Source organism: Microcaecilia unicolor, chromosome 4, assembly GCF_901765095.1.
Source record: "Microcaecilia unicolor chromosome 4, aMicUni1.1, whole genome shotgun sequence".
NCBI classification, from domain to species: Eukaryota; Metazoa; Chordata; class Amphibia; order Gymnophiona; family Siphonopidae; genus Microcaecilia; species Microcaecilia unicolor.
In genome coordinates this window covers 169,814,421-169,832,031 of record NC_044034.1, presented here as the reverse complement: position 1 = coordinate 169,832,031, position 17,611 = coordinate 169,814,421, and the positions used below count along the sequence as shown (strand labels likewise).

Genomic DNA, 17,611 nt, shown 5'->3' with positions numbered 1-17,611 from the left:
TTCGAACTGCCGGTAAAAACACCCGGCCCTTCGCTGTATCGAAGCGAACCCCCAGATATTCCAGGGACTGAGTCAGTTCCAGGTGACTCTTGACCAAGTTCACCACCCAGCCAAGTGACTCCAAGAAAGCTACCACCTTCGCCGTCGCATCCACACTCTCCTGAAGGGACTTGGCGCGAATGAGCCAATCGTCAAGATACGGGTGTACCAACACTCCTTGTTTCCTCAAAGCCGCCGCCACGACTACCATAACCTTGGAAAAGGTACGAGATGCCATAGCCAGACCGAACGGCAGCGCACAGAATTGAAAATGCTGTCCCAGAACCGCAAAACAGAGAAACCGATGATGCGCCGCCCGAATGGGAATATGAAGATAGGCTTCTGACAGATCCAAAGATGTGAGAAACTCCCCCTTCTGCACTGCTACTATGACAGAGCGCAACGTTTCCATGCGAAAGGAGGGAACTTTCAAAGCCTCGTTGACCCTTTTGAGATCTAGAATAGGCCGAGAGGAACCTTCCTTTTTGGGGACCACAAAATAAATCGAATAACAACCTGTCCCCCTTTCTGAAACCGGCACGGGAACGACCGCCCCCAGATCTAACAGCCGACGAAGCATCTACTGAATCGCCCTGGCCTTGACCCGAGAGCGGCACGGAGAGGTGAGGAAAAAATCTGGAAGGAAAGTCTCGAATTCTAGCTCGTACCCGTCTCGCACCACCTCGAGTAACCACTGATCTAACGTGATATGGGTCCACCTCTAATAGAATTGACTCAAACGAGCCCCTACCCTTACCAGAGGCTGGACCCGCACACCTTCATTGTGAAGCACGCCCGGAGGACAACCTCCCCCCGGCGCATCTCGGCCTCCTCGCCAACCTCCGCGAAAGGGCTGAGTACGCTGAAAAAATCGAACCAACTTATCCAACTCTTCTCCAAACAGTAAGGTCCCTTTGAAGGGGAGAGAACATAACTTGGACTCAGACGCCGCATCCGCCGTCCAACCATGAAGCCAAAGAGCCCGACGAGCTCCAACCGCCAATGCCATATTCTTAGCAGAAGCTCTCAGCAGATCATAACTAGAATCTGCCAAAAAGGAAGAGCCCATCTCTAACTTGGCTAGCTCTTGCACCAAGGAAGCTCTATCTAAGGCCGGGCCATCCAAAAGACTTTCAGCCCAACGGAAACACGCCCTGGCTACTAGGCCCCCGCACAGAGCGGCCTGAAGTGACAATGCCGAGAGATCAAAATTGCGCCGAATGAAAGACTCTAATCTCCTATCCTGCGGATCTCTGAGAGCAGTCCCCCCATCAACCGGAATAGCCGTAGCCTTGGTAACCGCGGTCACCACCGCATCCACTGTCAGCGACTTAAAGGAGTCCTTATCCCCTTGCGGAATAGGGTACAGTCTCGCCATAGCTCTGCTCACCCTACAAGGAGAATCTGGGGAGGACCACTCCTGGACGATCATATCTCTGAGATCCGAATTCATGGGAAAAGTATGCGCTGCCCGCCGAATTCCCTTAACTAAAGGGTCAAGCTGCTTAGCGTCCGCTACCACCGGCTCAGGCAAATCAAACCTAAGCGTGGACACTACCTGCTCAAACAGCTCAGGAAGCTCATCCCTAGGGAAAATGCGCACCACCGAGGGGTCTTCACCTGGCAAAGGTCCCTCCTCCTCAGAAACCTTGTCCCCTAGGAACTCATCCCCCAGCAAACTACCCTCGTCGTCTGAGGGAGGCAAGGAAAACAAATCTGGCTCTTCAGACCAATCTAAACGCTGTCGCTTAGCAACCAGAGGCCCTGCTCCCTTCAGAGGCTCTAACTGATTAGGGCATGACTGCCAGGCCTGAAACATGGCCCAAATAAAATCCGGAGGAAACCCCATGGGCCCCGCACCTTCCGGAGGCCTGGAAGCACTCTGCCTCGGACCTTCCAACAGCGGGCGAGCAGCCACCCCCGTGGCGCCCGAATCCAAGATGGCGGCGGTTCCCGCCAAAATCGGCACCACTGCTACGGGCCCAGAGGACAAGTCAGAGCCGGGCAAACCTTTACCGCTACCTGATCCCTCCACAGCTAGTACCGGAGGCGAAGAATCAGGCTGTTTAGGCTCCCCACAGAACCTGCATTGAGCTCCTGGCGCGTCTATCCCCCTTCGCGCACAAGAACGGCAGCGCGACGGCTTTCCCGCCGACATCGCAAATTTAAAGCAGTACACCCTAACGTCCCAGCTCTCTCAAAGTTGCTCAAAATCCCCAGGCCTCTCTGTCAGCTTCCCAAACAACACAGTCAAGCACTGCCAAGCAGCCAAACACTGTTTCTTTTTCTTTTTTTTTTTTTACACTCACAACAAAAGCCCAGTTGCTAAGAGCTGACAGGGACTAAGCACTCAAGGTTCCTGCCATAGCAGGAGCCGAGGCAACAGGCAGAAAGTTCAGAAAGGGGATTTCAAAGCTACAAACTGCCAGAAGTTATGGCTCTCAAGGTTCCTGTCACAACAGGAGCCGAGGCACATGGCTGCCTAACCAAAGGCCAGCAGGGGAATAATACAAACTGCCAGAAGTTATGGCTCTCAAGGTTCCTGTCACAACAGGAGCCGAGGCACATGGCTGCCTAACCAAAGGCCAGCCAGGGAATAAGCCACACACCGACTAAATTCCACACAGAAAAGTGAATCCCACTGGACCCACTTTTCTTGAAGCACTCAACCAAAAATAATTCCAAGTACAGGGTATTAGTTAAGAAAATCTAATCCTACCAGACCACACTGACTGCTCAGGCTGCATGTCTACCCTCTGCTGGAGACTGAGATTTACTGGCTGCTAGCTTATACTGGTTTAAGTTTTAGTGTTCTCAGTCTCCCTCTGCTGGTAGGCGTGCATAACCCAAGCGTCTTGACTGGTCTGGAGGGTCGCTGAGGAACAGCAAGATATAGCACATACATTCTATCAACATTTTAAAGCCTTGTATGCTTCTGGGGACTCAAATAAGGTGTCCCAGGAGGCCATACAAAAGCACCTGCAAGAGGCGGGCACGCCCAAGCTATCACTGGAGGCGCTGGATTCTTTTAATCATCCTTTGACAGGTCAGGAGATGTTGAGGGCAATTCGGGCACTGAAATAACATTCTGCACCTGGTGCAGACGGTTTTACAGGAGAATTTTATAAAATATTGCAATTACAATTAGTGGGCCTGTTGATAGATTTTTTTGAGGCAGTGACAAAGAGCGAAGGCTTCCCACAACATGCCAACATAGCACTTATTTGTTTGATACCTAAGCCTGGAAGGGAGGAAACGTTATCGGAGTCATATTGGCCAATATCGCTGATAAACGTTGATGTGAAGCTTTTGTCTAGGATATTGGCAGACCGCTTGGCTCCACTTTTGCCATCTATATAATACAGGAAGACCAAGTAGGGTTTGTAAGGGGGCAGCAGTTGGTGACTAACGTGCACAAACTACTCGTGGCGCTGATTCAGGGTCGGCAAGTGGAAGCCCCTTACCTGATAACGAGTTTAGATGCAGAACGTGCATTCGATCGTGTGGGGTGGCCATTTCTATTTCAGACATTGAACTGGGTGGGATTACGAGGCTGGTATCTAAAAGCCCTGATGGCATTATATTCTTCTCCACAGGTGAAAGTGTTGGTAAATGGCATTCGAACAGAAGAATTTTCAATAAGTTGTGGCACGCGTCAGGGATGCCCTTTGTCACCGTTACTGTTTCTTCTCACCTTAGAGCCTCTCCTATGTGCAATTAGAGCTGACAAAGAGATAGGCATGGCAGACATCAGGGGTCAATCCATAAAGATCCTGGCATATGCGGATGATTTACTCTTGGTACTAAGCCAACCGCAAAGGTCCCTCCAACAGATGCTAAAAAGGATACAACAATATGGGACTTTATCTGGGTTCCAACTAAATTTTAACAAATCCATAGCATTGCCTTTATCTGACCAACAAATACGCTATTTGGGAGTTAATGTACCACAAGATTTAACATTGCTTTATAACATTGCTTCTCTCTCCTTCTCTGCTCATATCCAGCAGACCGCCAAGACCTGTCGTTTCTTTCTTTACAACATCCGTAAAATCCGCCCCTTTCTTTCCAAGCACTCTACCAAAACCCTCATCCACACCCTTGTCACCTCTCGTTTAGACTACTGCAATCTGCTTCTTGCTGGCCTCCCACTTAGTCACCTCTCCCTTCTCCAGTCGGTTCAAAACTCTGCTGCCCGTCTCATCTTCCGCCAGGGTCGCTTTACTCATACTACCCCTCTCCTCAAGACCCTTCACTGGCTCCCTATCCGTTTTCGCATCCTGTTCAAACTTCTTCTACTAACCTATAAATGTATTCACTCTGCTGCTCCCCAGTATCTCTCCACACTTGTCCTTCCCTACACCCCTTCCCGTGCACTCCACTCCATGGATAAATCCTTCTTCCCTTCTCCACTACTGCCAACTCCAGACTTCACGCCTTCTGTCTCGCTGCACCCTACGCCTGGAATAAACTTCCTGAGCCCCTACGTCTTGCCCCATCCTTGGCCACCTTTAAATCTAGACTGAAAGCCCACCTCTTTAACATTGCTTTTGACTTGTAACCACTCGCCTCCACCTACCCTCCTCTCTTCCTTCCCGTTCACATTAATTGATTTGATTTGCTTACTTTATTTATTTTTTGTCTATTAGATTGTAAGCTCTTTGAGCAGGGACTGTCTTTCTTCTATGTTTGTGCAGCGCTGCGTATGCCTTGTAGTGCTATAGAAATGCTAAATAGTAGTAGTAGTAGTAGACGTGAATGTACAACCTCTGCTAAAAGAAACTATGCGGTTATTAGCATTGTGGTCAAATTGTCCCTTGTCAATCCTAGGCCACATTTCTTGGTTCAACATGGTGATAGCTCCCTGATGGCTTTATATTTTTCAAATGCTACCGTTGTTCCTGAAAAGAAAGGAAGAGAGGTTATTAAATAGGGCCATTCAGGCTTTCTATAGCAATGTTGCAAAAACCAAAGGCGCACGAGGGCCTGGGGTTAATGAATATAAGTTACCTGGCAGTGGCTTGCACCATGAGGCACATAAATGATTGGATAACACAAAAGAATTCATTTTCCAATACTAAGTTGGAACTGAGCATGCATCCTGATGCACACATTGGTTGGCTCCTCCAAACGATACCAGGGAGGTCAGTGGGGGTTTTACATGCTAATCTACTTTTTTTTTCAGCACATGCCGCATGGAAGTGGCTGTGTAAGAGACATTACTTTTCGGCTGTGACCACGCCATATCTAGCACTATATCATAATCCGGATTTTCCAGCAGGCACTATGTCTGCCACATTTCGCAGCTGGAGACAAGCAGGAATACAATATCTATTTCAGGTGCTGACTGAAGAAGGCAAACTAAAATCATTGGCAGAAATACAACAGGAATTCAAACTACCAATAACAGATCCTTTTGCATACGTACAACTGCAACACTGTGTTACAGCTCTGGGCTGGACCAACTTGACAGAGGATGTTCAAGATACTCTTAATACTGCGTTGACACTGAGAGCGAAAACATTAGTGCTTTTAAGATTCCATCATAGATACTGGACTCCACGGAAGATTTATTTATTTATGGTTCATTTCTACCCCACATTTTCCCCACAAATGCAGGCACAATGTGGCTTACATGAATTACAAAAGTAGAGAGGTACAACTCATGAATTATACAGTAGAATAAGGATAAAACGCTAGCAGCAGATTTGAACTTTAGTCATTTTGCGAAGATCTGGTTGGAAGAACTTGGAGCATTAATCACCACGGAGCAGTTCATGACATTTGTTCTGGGTACTCTGAAACACCTCCTCTTCACTCGATATGTGGAATTGCAATATAAGTTTGCGCTGAGATTATATGTTTCGCCACACTGAGCATTTCGTTCTTCCTTTGGAGGAGAGGGGAGATGTCCGAAATGCAGTCAGAACTCAGCGAATCTAAGTCATATGTTCTGGAATTGCCTGGTAGTCAGCCACCTTTGGACACAGTTGCTGCAGGTTGTTTCCAACCTATGGAAATGTAAGGTGACTCCTAGCCCATTACTTCTCTTCAACATTATCCAAGGTTACGATACAAGCCCATCAGGATTCAAGCCATTTTTGTGCCAGGCAATGCTGATGGGGAAGGAAGTAATATTGCTCTGCTGGAGACAACCCTGTACACCTACTTTGGCGATGTGGAGGACTCATATAATAGACTTAATTAAATTAGAAAGTGTTGGTATTAGTGACATGAACTCCAAACAAGGAGTGAGATTCCAGCGCACCTGGGAACGATTCTGGGATACATTACACCCCACGGCTCGTAGCCGGTTATTTATTTCTTTATTTATTTTATTTATTGCATTTGTATCCCACATTTTCCCACCTCTTTGCAGGCTCAATGTGGCTTACAATATATCATGAATAGTAGAGCTAAGAGAGAATAGACATTTGGTATTACAGAAGGATTTGGGGATACATGATAATGATAAAACATGATAGTAATATAACAAAAACATTATAAGACATTTCTGGATACATGAGAGGAATTCACTTGTGTTGTTCTTTTTTGTATGTCTTGTTGAAGAGATGGGTCTTCAGTAGTTTGCGGAAGTTGGTTAATTCATAGATCGTTTTAGGTTTTTAGCTTGACCTTATAATAATGTCATTTCGTAAGATGTACGGTTGTCAGGCTTCTCACGGAAACACTGGGTTGTGAGCCCTTGGACCGCTGCCGAGGAGCGGCAGTGGCAGGCAAAACCCCCCAACCAGCACTGGGCAAGCCGGAACACACGGACTGGAACACCCTGGACTGGAACTAGGCTACACCTACCCTTGACTGCCGTTCCCCAGGGGTTGAGCCCCTAGGTGCAGGCAGCCGGCAGGACTTAGAGGAAATCTGGTACTGGAGCAAGCAGGCAGGAACACCAAGAAACTCTCACTAGAAAGGATTCTTAAACAAGCTTGGCCTAAACAGGGTTCAGGATAGGAATCAGGATTCAGGATTTCCAAACAGGCTAGACTGGAAGGAAACTGAAAGCAAGCAGGGCAGACACAAGCAGGAGGGGAACTGAAGCTGGAGACAACCAGCCACAAACAGAGGAAGAACAGATAAGGACTTTTCAAAACTAGCTTGACTAACCAGGGTAGGGCCAAAGCCCGAGGTGAACAGGGAACCAGGCAAGACAGACTAGACAGGACACAGGGTCTCAAACAGGCAGGAAACAAACACAAGCTTGGGTAGAACAGGGTTCAAGGAACAGGGTCTCAGACAGTATGGACAGGAACCAAAAGCAGACAGGATTCAGAAATGCCCACAGGCACCCACAAAAGAGCAAGGCTGAAGTGCTAACTGCACAAGGGATCCAGGGTTCTCAGACAGGAGGGAAAGGAAGCCAACAGCACTGGATACAAGATAGGATACAGGAGATTAAACAAGCAAGGAATACAGACTAGGAACCTTAATTGAGAAGCAAGGCAAGCAAGACAAGGCAGAAGTGCAAACTGCACCAACATTAACCTGGATCTTTGGCTTTTGCAAAGGCCCTGAATGGAAGAACACCACTTCCTTATCAAGGCCCTGACTGATGATGTCACAACTACTGGACACAAGCAGGAAGCATACTGAAGCACAGAGAGGCTTAACACACACAGGTGCAGTACAGTGGAGTAATTAGAGCCACGCTGGAAGCAGCCAGCACACAGAGACAGAGCTAACTCAGGCAACACACACAGGTGCAGTATAGTGGAGTAATTAGAGCCATGCTGGAAGCAGCCAGCACACAGAGACAGCGCTGACTCAGGAAGAACAGACAGAAGCCAGCTAAGAAGCTGACCACCAGAAATAAGGTAAGTTTGAGAGGGGTCACGACCACAATCGTAACAACGGTATAGGATATGGAAAGTTTCATGGAGGGGGAGGGAGGAAGAGGGGAAGAGGGAGGCGGGAGTGGGAGGGGAGGAGGGAGTTAACATCTTAATGCTAAAATTCACTGATGGATATCAGTTTGTATGCGCACTTAATAATTGTTGCGTTTCAGTGCAAGTAATATGTGCAGTGGTGTGTTGGAGCCGGCTCGCACCTGCTCGCAAGAGCCAGTTGTTAAATCTTTTTAAATTTTGCGAGCCGGTTGTTATTCAGGGCGAGCCGGCTCTCCTCCCTCCCTCCCGCCCGCTACAGGGTCCCATACCTGAAGAAGGCAACTGGTTGTCCAGTGGATGCTTCGGGGCAGGCAGGAAAGATCCCCAGTCTTGCCTGCCCACTGACCCTCCCCCGCTGCCGGATCGCTCTTTAAAAATGGCCACCGAGACTTCCAGCGGTGGCCGTATTGGAGGCCACCCTTGTAAGACTCGGCGGCCATTTTGAAGAGCGATCCGGCAGCGCCGGCAGCGGGCAGGAAAGACTGGAGATCTTTCCTGTCTGCCCCGAAGCATCCACTGGACAACCTGGGTGGTGGGAGGGGAGGGCAGGGGGAGAGGAGGGTTGCTGCTGGACATGGGTGGAGGGAGGGGAGAGGAGGGTTGCTGGACATGGGTGGATGGAGGGCAGGGGGGAGAGGAGGGTTGCTGGACATGGGTGGCTGGAGGGGGGCAGGGGAGAGAAGAGAATCTCTGGGTATGGGTGGATGGAGGGGAGGGCAGGGGGGAGAGGAGGGTTGCTGGACATGGGTGGATGGAGGGGAGGGGAGGGGGGAGAGGAAGGAGATGAGAGGGAAAAGGGAGAAAAACTGCACATGGATGAAGAAAATAGGCAGAAGCTGGATCCACTGGACAGTCAAGTCTGTGGTTGACCCAGCTTTTACTTACGGATGTAGGGCAAGAAATGAAGAAGAAAGGAGGAAGGTAAAGAAAGGAAGCCCTGGAAACGGAGTTAAGAGGACAGATAGCAGCAGAATCGGATACTGAGCCAGTATGATCAGAAAAACAAAGTCACCAGACAACAAAGGTAGAAAAAAATCATTTTATTTTCATTATAGTGTTTGGAATATGCCCACTTTGAGAACCAGGTACTCAACATTAAAAGTTTATATTTATTTACTTATTTATGGCATTTTATCCCACATTAAACATGAATTAGATTGGAACCTGGGATCATTTAATTTTTTTTCCCTGGAATAATGCATTGCCCCCCCCCCCCCACCCCCAGGCTCTCTCCTCGGCTATAGCCAGCTCTGCAATTTGGGGGGGGGGGCGCAGAGTTGGATGGGGGGGTGCAGAGGTGGACCGGGGAGAGAGCCTGTTGTTAAATTTACCAGCACACCACTGGATATGTGTTTCTGTTTATGGCTTGTTTAATAAAGATGATTTAAACATAAAAATTGATCTCGTGATTCTGGGAATCATTGTGCTGTAAGGACCTATCAAATACAAAAATAGCTGGCTTAAAACAAGCCTGCACTTTTGATTAGTAACTCTATTACCAAGGCTTCACCTCATTCTTCATTTTAAGGTTGAGACTTGGACTTTCAATAGGTTCTACTGCAAATTCTGGGTGAGGGGGAAAGGAAGCTTACAAATGAAAAAGGGGCAGATTGGTGGCTTAGTTATAGTCAAACACAAAAAAGGAATGGAGAAATTAATATTCAGTATAATACAAAAAATCTCCATTATTAAATTGCAAATAATTACTATCTTAGGGTGAGCTGAATATTGTATCTCAGGAGGAAAAAGCCTCAGAACTCTTGTAAGCACTACAACTTTGTGCTTATTTTATCCAGTTACTGTCATTAAAAAAACTCCTTTGAGAGCAACTTCCAATCTTCTATAATCATCCAAAATTCTCTAAGGCAGCGGAACATGAATCACAAAACGCTGGCCTTTGTTGCGTGGACCTCTGATAAAAGCAGTTAATTTCCTTGTTTGCTTGTAAAATTTAAAACTTTTCAGGAAAAAGTAATACTGAAAGATTATAGAAGACTAAAAGTTGCTCTCAAAGGAGTTTTTTTTTTAATGAAAATGACTGGATAAAATAAGCACAGTCAAAGTAAATGAAATAAACAATTATAAATTGGTCAAAAATATTTACCGCCTTGTTTAGTAAGCTGCACGGCAATGCCAACACAGCCCAATCAAAGTGAATGGGCTGTGTCGGCATTAGCGCGTAGCTTAGTAAACAGGGGGTTTAATTTTTAATTCAATTAAATTTGTAAAGTATTTAAAGATATATAGTATAGCCAATAAGAAGATACTTTGTCACTGTGATTTTTTTGGTTATTGGTTTAAAAAATTTCGTACACATATACAAGTGGAGGAACATATGGCAACATATAGATACATATATGTATGTACCTGCCTGTGATACTTCTGTGGTTTTGACCATCTACATTTCTACAATGACCCTTTCTGTTATGTACAATGCCATTTCTATGTGTATCATCAGTAGCACTATGGGCCAGATTCAGTAAATGGCACCGAAAAAAAATTGTCACTGAACAGTATTCTATAAAGAGAACTCTGGGATGGGCACTCTTTATAGAATAGCTCATAGTGCTGGAATCCATGCCCAATTTTGGGCACGAGCATTTTCATCAACTGAAACCAGATATAAAGCCATAAGTTAGGTGTGGATCCCAGGAATTCTATAATACTGTGTGCATTTTAAAGGGAACTCCCCTGACCCGCTTATGGCCTTTCCATCGTTACGTCCTCTTTTTCAGATCTGCATGGAGATACATAGATGCTATTCTATAACAGGGCAAATAAGTGTAGTTCCATGTGGATCTGCCGTTTTAGTCCATTTCAGTGCCTTGATATCATTGTAATGCTTTTCTGTGCTGATAAATCGGCATGGAAATAGTGCAAATGGCTAAATACCTAGTATATGTATTTTATAAAAGGCTCAATGATCACCAAACCTTTTATAACATATTTCCCTAGATTTACTCGAGCAGACCCAATCATCTGTTTAGCCAACTATACAGTCTATATAAAGTTAAGGGGCCCTTTTTTCAAAGGCGCGTTAGGCTCTACGCATGTGCAGCGCGTGCCAAACCGAGACTACAGCCAGGCTACCACACTCCCCTGAAGTTAATTTCAGATTGCCATGCACCCATAATGCCTGTATTATTTATTTATTTATTTCCTCCCACACAGTGGTGTTTCCGGCATTAATCGGCAGTTGGCGTGCGGTGACTGGTCACACCGCATGTAGCATGTGAACCCTTACCACTAGATCAATGGGTGGCGTTAAAGTCTCAGGCGGTTTTAGGCAAGCGTTGGTTTCAGTTTTAACACGTCCTTTTCCCGTCCCATTTAAAAAAAGCCCTTTTTTGCAGATGCGGTAAAAACTGGCCTGGTGAGCACCCAAAACACGCGCCTACACTACCACAGGCCACTTTTTACCATGGCTTAGTAAAATGACCCCTGTTTGCTGTTATATGCTATGTAGTTCTCTTTGCAAGGGTGAATAATAAATCTTGAAAAGACTTGTACCTGTATTGTTTGGTGTCAGTAAATGGATGTTGTTGTACTGGAAGTGCCTTTTCTGAATATGGGGTAGAAAAAGAAATCATATTAACAGCAGGAGAGAAATTAAAACACTGCATCAGTTAGATGTACAGCTCTCTTTCCATCCTGAATGAAACATTACATCTGCATTCTTCTGCTTGGATAATCTCCCCAACTCATATATCTTAATGGGGATTTATGTAAATTTTGCTCAGCATAAAAATTCTTCTGGTTTTAGCCCAAGGTGTATTTTTTTCCATTGAAATATCAGAAGATTTTTTTTTAAATCTATCACAACATGTTTTGAACTGAGTTTCTTATCTTTCTCTCCATTTCCAGCTCACCTCTCCTACTTTCCTACTATACTAATCTCCCAATTCAATCTGATTCCATATACCTGATTTCTCTAAATCACCTCTGATTTTTCTCTGCTCTTCTCCCATATTCAAGTCCTGAAAACCCAAGGGGCATAGCCAGACCTCGAAGTAGGTAGGGGGTCCAGAGCCCAAAGTGAGGGGCACATTTTGACCTGCCACCCTGCCGTTCTCCCTGCCACCGCTGCTGCCCCACCCCAACCACCACAACGCCACATACCTTGGCTGGCATGGGTCCCCAACCCCCTCCAGCTGAAGTGTTTCTCCAGCGATGCTCTCCTTTACATTGCCTGCCCTGCTTCTCCTCACATTGTGCACGCTTGATTTTAATGAAATTTAATCTCAGTTATGCGCGAAGTGTCGCATGTGATCAGTTTCACTAAAAACGAACATGCATGATACGAGAGGGAAGCACGGCAGGCAATGTAAGGACAGCATTGCTGGAGAAATGCTTTAGCTGGCAGGGGTTGTGGACTCCGCCAGCCAAACCAGGGGCCCTGGATCCATTTTGGGAGACCCAGGCCCCCATGGCCCCCCGTAGCTACGCCACTGCCACAAACCTGCTATTAAAATCATCATAAATGGCCTCCTAATTTCCTGTTTTCAATATCTATCTATCTATCTATCTATCTATCTATCTATCTATCTATCTATCTATCTATCTATCTATCTATCTATCACAAGTTACTCATATGGAAATTCTTTCTTAAAGTACCTTTCTTAAAAGTTTGCCTCCGATTCAATTCTTCATGCAACAGGGGATCAAATGGACCAGGATGTTGCTTTATGACTGCAACAGCCTTCTTGTTGACTGCTGGAAACTGTGCATGTTGAACTGTCTTTATAATCAAAGGGTGGCGCTGTTCAATATTTTGTAATCGAGGTGCTACAGGAAAATGATGGCTAAGTATCTTATCCCAAGAAATTTCATCTATAGGAGAGGCAGAAATAAACTTTTGTTCTTTTTTTGGAATGAAAAGTGAGCTCATCTTACTTTCTTCCTGAAGAAAAAAACAGGATGTTACTTTCAAGCAGCCCAGCAGCATTAACCAGCCTAATTCCTCAAGGTCTTATCCCATAAACACAGAATAGGAAAAAAGTATTTCAGAGGTAACTTACAATGTCTCTGCTTTGCTACAGAGCACTTTGCACTGTTTTTCAAAGGAAAAGTAAGCCCTTACATTCACTTTGAAACTTGAGCAGGAACATAGTTTACAGTTTATTTAGACTTGCTAGACTGCTCTAGCTACCAGGGCAGAGAGGAGCGATGTAAGGACTACAAAAATTAAGAAAAAGGAAAAGAGAACTAACGTTGATGGTAAAGTTGAGCACTTACACAAAGAAAGTAAAGAGTAAGGTCAAATGGGGACAGGGGGAGAGGAGTAGAAGGTACAAATCCATCAGACTGATTTTCCATGAGCCAGCTCGAACAGTCAGGCCTTCAGGTTAACTTTGAAGATCTGACGTGAAGATTCACTACGGAGAGAAAGTGGGAGATTGTTCCAAATGTGTGGTGAAAGGAAGAAAAGGCACTATGCCTCGTTGATTCATATTGAGTAAACTTGGGCTGGGGAGGACAAGACGGTGATTATTAAGGGAGCAGAGGACCTTAGCAGGTGAGTAGGGGATGGTGACATGTGAGTAGGGGATGGTGAGACAGGTAAGATAGTCAGGGAGACCTATACGAAGGACCTTAATAGTTAATAACACTATCTTGTAGGTTAATTGGTGTTCAATGGGCAACCGATGGTGGTATCTTAACAGAGGGTTGTGTGGTCTGTGCAACGGGCGTGGCAGAATCTGATGGCAGTATTCTGCAAGGTTTGTAGTTTTTTCAGCAAAGACTTGGATAAACCTGCATGGATGATGTTACAGCAATCAAGGTGGGCTGTGAAGAATGAAAGAATAAGCGCATGGAAATTACTGTGATCAAAAAGATGGCGTGTGGCTCGCAATTGGTGTACCAGAAGAAAAGAAACCTTAGACAAGTGTGAGATTTGGGGCTGAGAGAGAATCCCAAGATAGCGGAAGTTCGTGACAAGAGTGGCTTGTGCTCCAAAAAGAGTGATAGGGGAGGATTGGGGGGGGGGGGGGGGGAACAGAGCTCCCGAGAACCAGCAGGTGATCATTTTATCTATATTCAGGACTAGCCAGTGATTGGCCAACCACTTCACAACTGAGTCTATGCAAACTTGTGGGCCGATGATCAGAAGCAAACAAAGGTGTAGAGGCTGTTAGTGCCACACTAGCACCTGCGTTTGTTACTGCCCCATGATCAGAGCCCCCGAGCGTGTGAAACAATGCGCTGGCGGGCTCTGAACGCAACTAGCATGCAAAAGAGGGCTCTTAGCGCAAGTATCATGCAAATGCATGATAAACCTATTCATCCCCAATGTTCAGTGACCAGAGCGCCAAAGATTGGTGTGCTGGCCGCAGCAAACACTATGCCAGCTCGCAGCTGGCATTAGGGTTTGCAGACCATTGCGGAGGAATGGTGAGCCCTGTCCAGCATGCATTTTCATGCTAGCAGGCCCCCATTCCCACCAATGAAGCAGCCCCCCACAGGAACCCCAACCCGACGCCCCCAGCAACGGGGGCTAGAGGTCCAGTGGACCTCCGGTCCCCACGACCCCCTACCCAACACAGGTTCCGGGGGGGGGCTGGAGATCCGGGGGTCTCCAGCCATGCTAACACCCCTCCAGCATCCCTCAGATGTCCCTGGTGGTCCAGTGGGCTGCGGGTCAATCCCCCCCCCACCTAGAGGTCTACTGGCCGTTCCCCACCCCCCCTACCTTCAGTTGGAGGAGGAAGGTGGCCTCCCTCCTCTTCCATTGGCACCGCCATGGTGTGAAGCCCTGCCCAGCGCATTGCAGGATGCTCTGGGCAGGGCTGGGCACCGCCAGTTTCCAGGCGGCACCTATGGAAGAGGAGAGAGGCCACTTCTCTTTTCCAACTGAAGGTAGGGGGGTGGGGAAGGGCCGCTAGACTACCAGGTGGGAGGGGGAGGACTGACCCGTGACCCACTGGCCCACCAGGGACATCTGAGGGATGCTGGGGGGGGGGTTATGGGGGACTGGAGACCTCCGGATCTCCAGCCCCCCCCGAACTTGTGTTGGGGAGGGGTCGGAGGGACCGGAAGTCCGCTGGACCGCCAGCCCCCATTTCGCTTGGCTTGGACCTCCAGCCCCTGTGTTTGACAAACATGTGCGGGAGTATTGTGCCTGAGCAATCCTTCCGCACTTCTACCCCATGAACAGAGAGAATTGCGTGCTTAAATCTGCAGGCAATTATCTCTGATTATAGGTGCAGTAAAGCCAAGCGCTGTTTCAGTGATATTTTTAGAGCGCTGTTTGGAACAGTGCAGGGGCTTTTGATCATCTGCTCATTGGAGAGGGGAAATTGAGGGAGAGGAAGGATAGGTCGGCTATGCTGGATAAATGAGGAGAATAGCATCTGCATAAAAGTAAGCTAAAATTCCCCAAGTCTGAATGAGAGCTGCAAGAAGACTTAGGAACAAATTGAATAACAGAGGAGAAAGAACTGAACGCTGGGGGACACCGCAGTGAAGTTCTCTGTCGTCTGAAGAGGATGAGGAAGTAATGACCTGAAAAGAGTGGTGAGAGAGAAAAGAGGTGAAACACATGTACCTTTTTTTTGTGCCAGTAGGTTTTTGGTAGAAATTAATGGTCATAGTTCTGACAAAGTGAAAGCTAAATACCTGTAGAAGCTATTCTCCGAGAACAGCAGGCTGATTGTTTTCACGAATGGGTGATGTCCACGGCAGCCCCTCCGATCGGAGATCTTCACTAGCAACAGCGTTTGCTAGCCCTCACGTGCGCAAGCACCGTGCGCATGCGCGACCGTCTTCCCGCCCGAACGCGCTCGTGTTCGTCAGTCCAGTACATAGCAAAGACATAGACAAGGGAAGACACAACTCCAAAGGGGAGGTGGGCGGGTTGGTGAGAACAATCAGCCTGCTGTCCTCGGAGAATACCTTCTACAGGCATGTAGCTTTTGCTTTCTCCGAGGACAAGCAGGCTGCTTGTTCTCACGAATGGGGTATCCCTAGCCCCCAGGCTCACTCAAAACAACAAACACTGGTCAATTGGGCCTCGCAACGGCGAGGACATAACTGAGATTGACCTAAACTTATTCAACTAACTGAGAGTGCAGCCTGGAACAGAACAAAAATGGGCCTAGGGGGGTGGAGTTGGATTCTAAACCTCGAACAGATTCTGCAGCACCGACTGCCCGAACCGACTGTCGCGTCGGGTATCCTGCTGTAGGCAGTAATGCGATGTGAATGTGTGGACAGATGACCATGTCGCAGCCTTGCAAATCTCTTCGATAGTGGCTGACTTCAAGTGGGCCACTGACGCTGCCATGGCTCTAACACTATGAGCCATGACATGACCCTCAAGAGTCAGCCCAGACTGGGCGTAAGCGAAGAAGATGCAATCTGCTAGCCAATTAGAGATGGTGCGTTTCCCGACAGCCACTCCCCTTCTGTTGGGATCAAAAGAAACAAACATTTGGGCGGACTGTCTGTGGGGCTGTGTCCGCTCCAGATAGAAGGCCAATGCTCGTTTGCAGTCCAATGTGTGTGCAGCTGGTGTTCAGCAGGGCGGGTATGAGGACGGGGAAAGAATGTTGGCAAGACAATTGACTGGTTCAGATGGAACTCTGACACCACCTTCGGCAAGAACCTAGGGTGAGTACAGAGGACTACTCTGTTATGGTGACATTTGGTTTAAGAAACATGAGCTACCAAGGCTTGAAGCTCACTGACTCTGCGAGTTGAAGTAACTGTCACCAAGAAAATGACCTTCCAGGTCAAGTACTTAAGATGGCATGAATTCAGTGGCTCAAAAGGGGGTTTCATCAGCTGGGTGAGAACGACATTGAGATCCCATGACACTGCAGGAGGTTTGATGGGGGGCTTTGTCAAAAGCAAACCTCTCATGAAGCGAACAACTAAAGGCTGTCCCAAGATCGGCTTACCTTCCACACGGTAATGGTATGCACTAATCGCACTAAGATGAACTCGTACAGAGTTGGTCTTGAGACCAGACTCAGACAAGTGCAGAAGGTATTCAAGCAGGGTCTGTGTAGGACAAGAGCGAGGATCTAAGGCCTTGCTGTCCCACCAGATGGCAAACCTCCGCCATAGAAAGAAGTAACCCTTTTTAGTGGAATCTTTTCTGGAAGCAAGCAACACCCCGGAGACACCCTCGGAGAGACCCAAGGAGGCAAAATCTACGCTCTCAACATCCAGGCCGTGAGAGCCAGAGACCGGAGGTTGGGATGCAGAAGCACCCCCTCGTTCTGAGTAATGAGGGTTGGAAAACACTCCAATCTCCACGGTTCTTCGGAGGTCAACTCCAGAAGAAGAGGGAACCAGATCTGACGCGGCCAGAAAGGAGCAATCAGAATCATTGTGTGCCTCGGTCTTGCCTGAGTTTCAGCAAAGTCTTCCCCACCAAAGGTATGGGAGGATAAGCATACAGGAGGCCTTCCCCCCAATCCAGGAGAAAGGCATCCGACGCTAGTCTGCCGTGGGCCTGAAGTCTGGAACAGAACTGAGGGACCTTGTGGTTGGCTTGGGTAGCAAAGAGATCCACCAAGGGGGTGTCCCACGCTTGGAAGATCTCGTGGACCACTTTGGAATTGAGTGACCACTCTTGAGGTTGCATGACCCTGCTCAACCTGTCGGCCAGACTGTTGTTTACGCCTTCCAGATATGTGGCCTGAAGACACATGCCGTATCGG

General features: G+C 47.4%; 1 protein-coding gene across 1 annotated transcript in view; it reads right to left on the bottom strand.

Annotated features, from left to right (window-relative positions):
- Positions 1–17,611, bottom strand: part of AGBL2 (ATP/GTP binding protein like 2) — a 262,082-nt gene that overhangs the window by 14,793 nt on the left and 229,678 nt on the right. Inside the window, exons 17-18 of the mRNA XM_030199493.1 lie at positions 12,558–12,773; positions 11,454–11,505 (exon numbers count right to left, since the gene is read on the bottom strand). Coding sequence (XP_030055353.1) covers positions 11,454–11,505; positions 12,558–12,773 — 268 coding nt within the window. The remainder of the gene's footprint in view (positions 1–11,453; positions 11,506–12,557; positions 12,774–17,611) is intronic.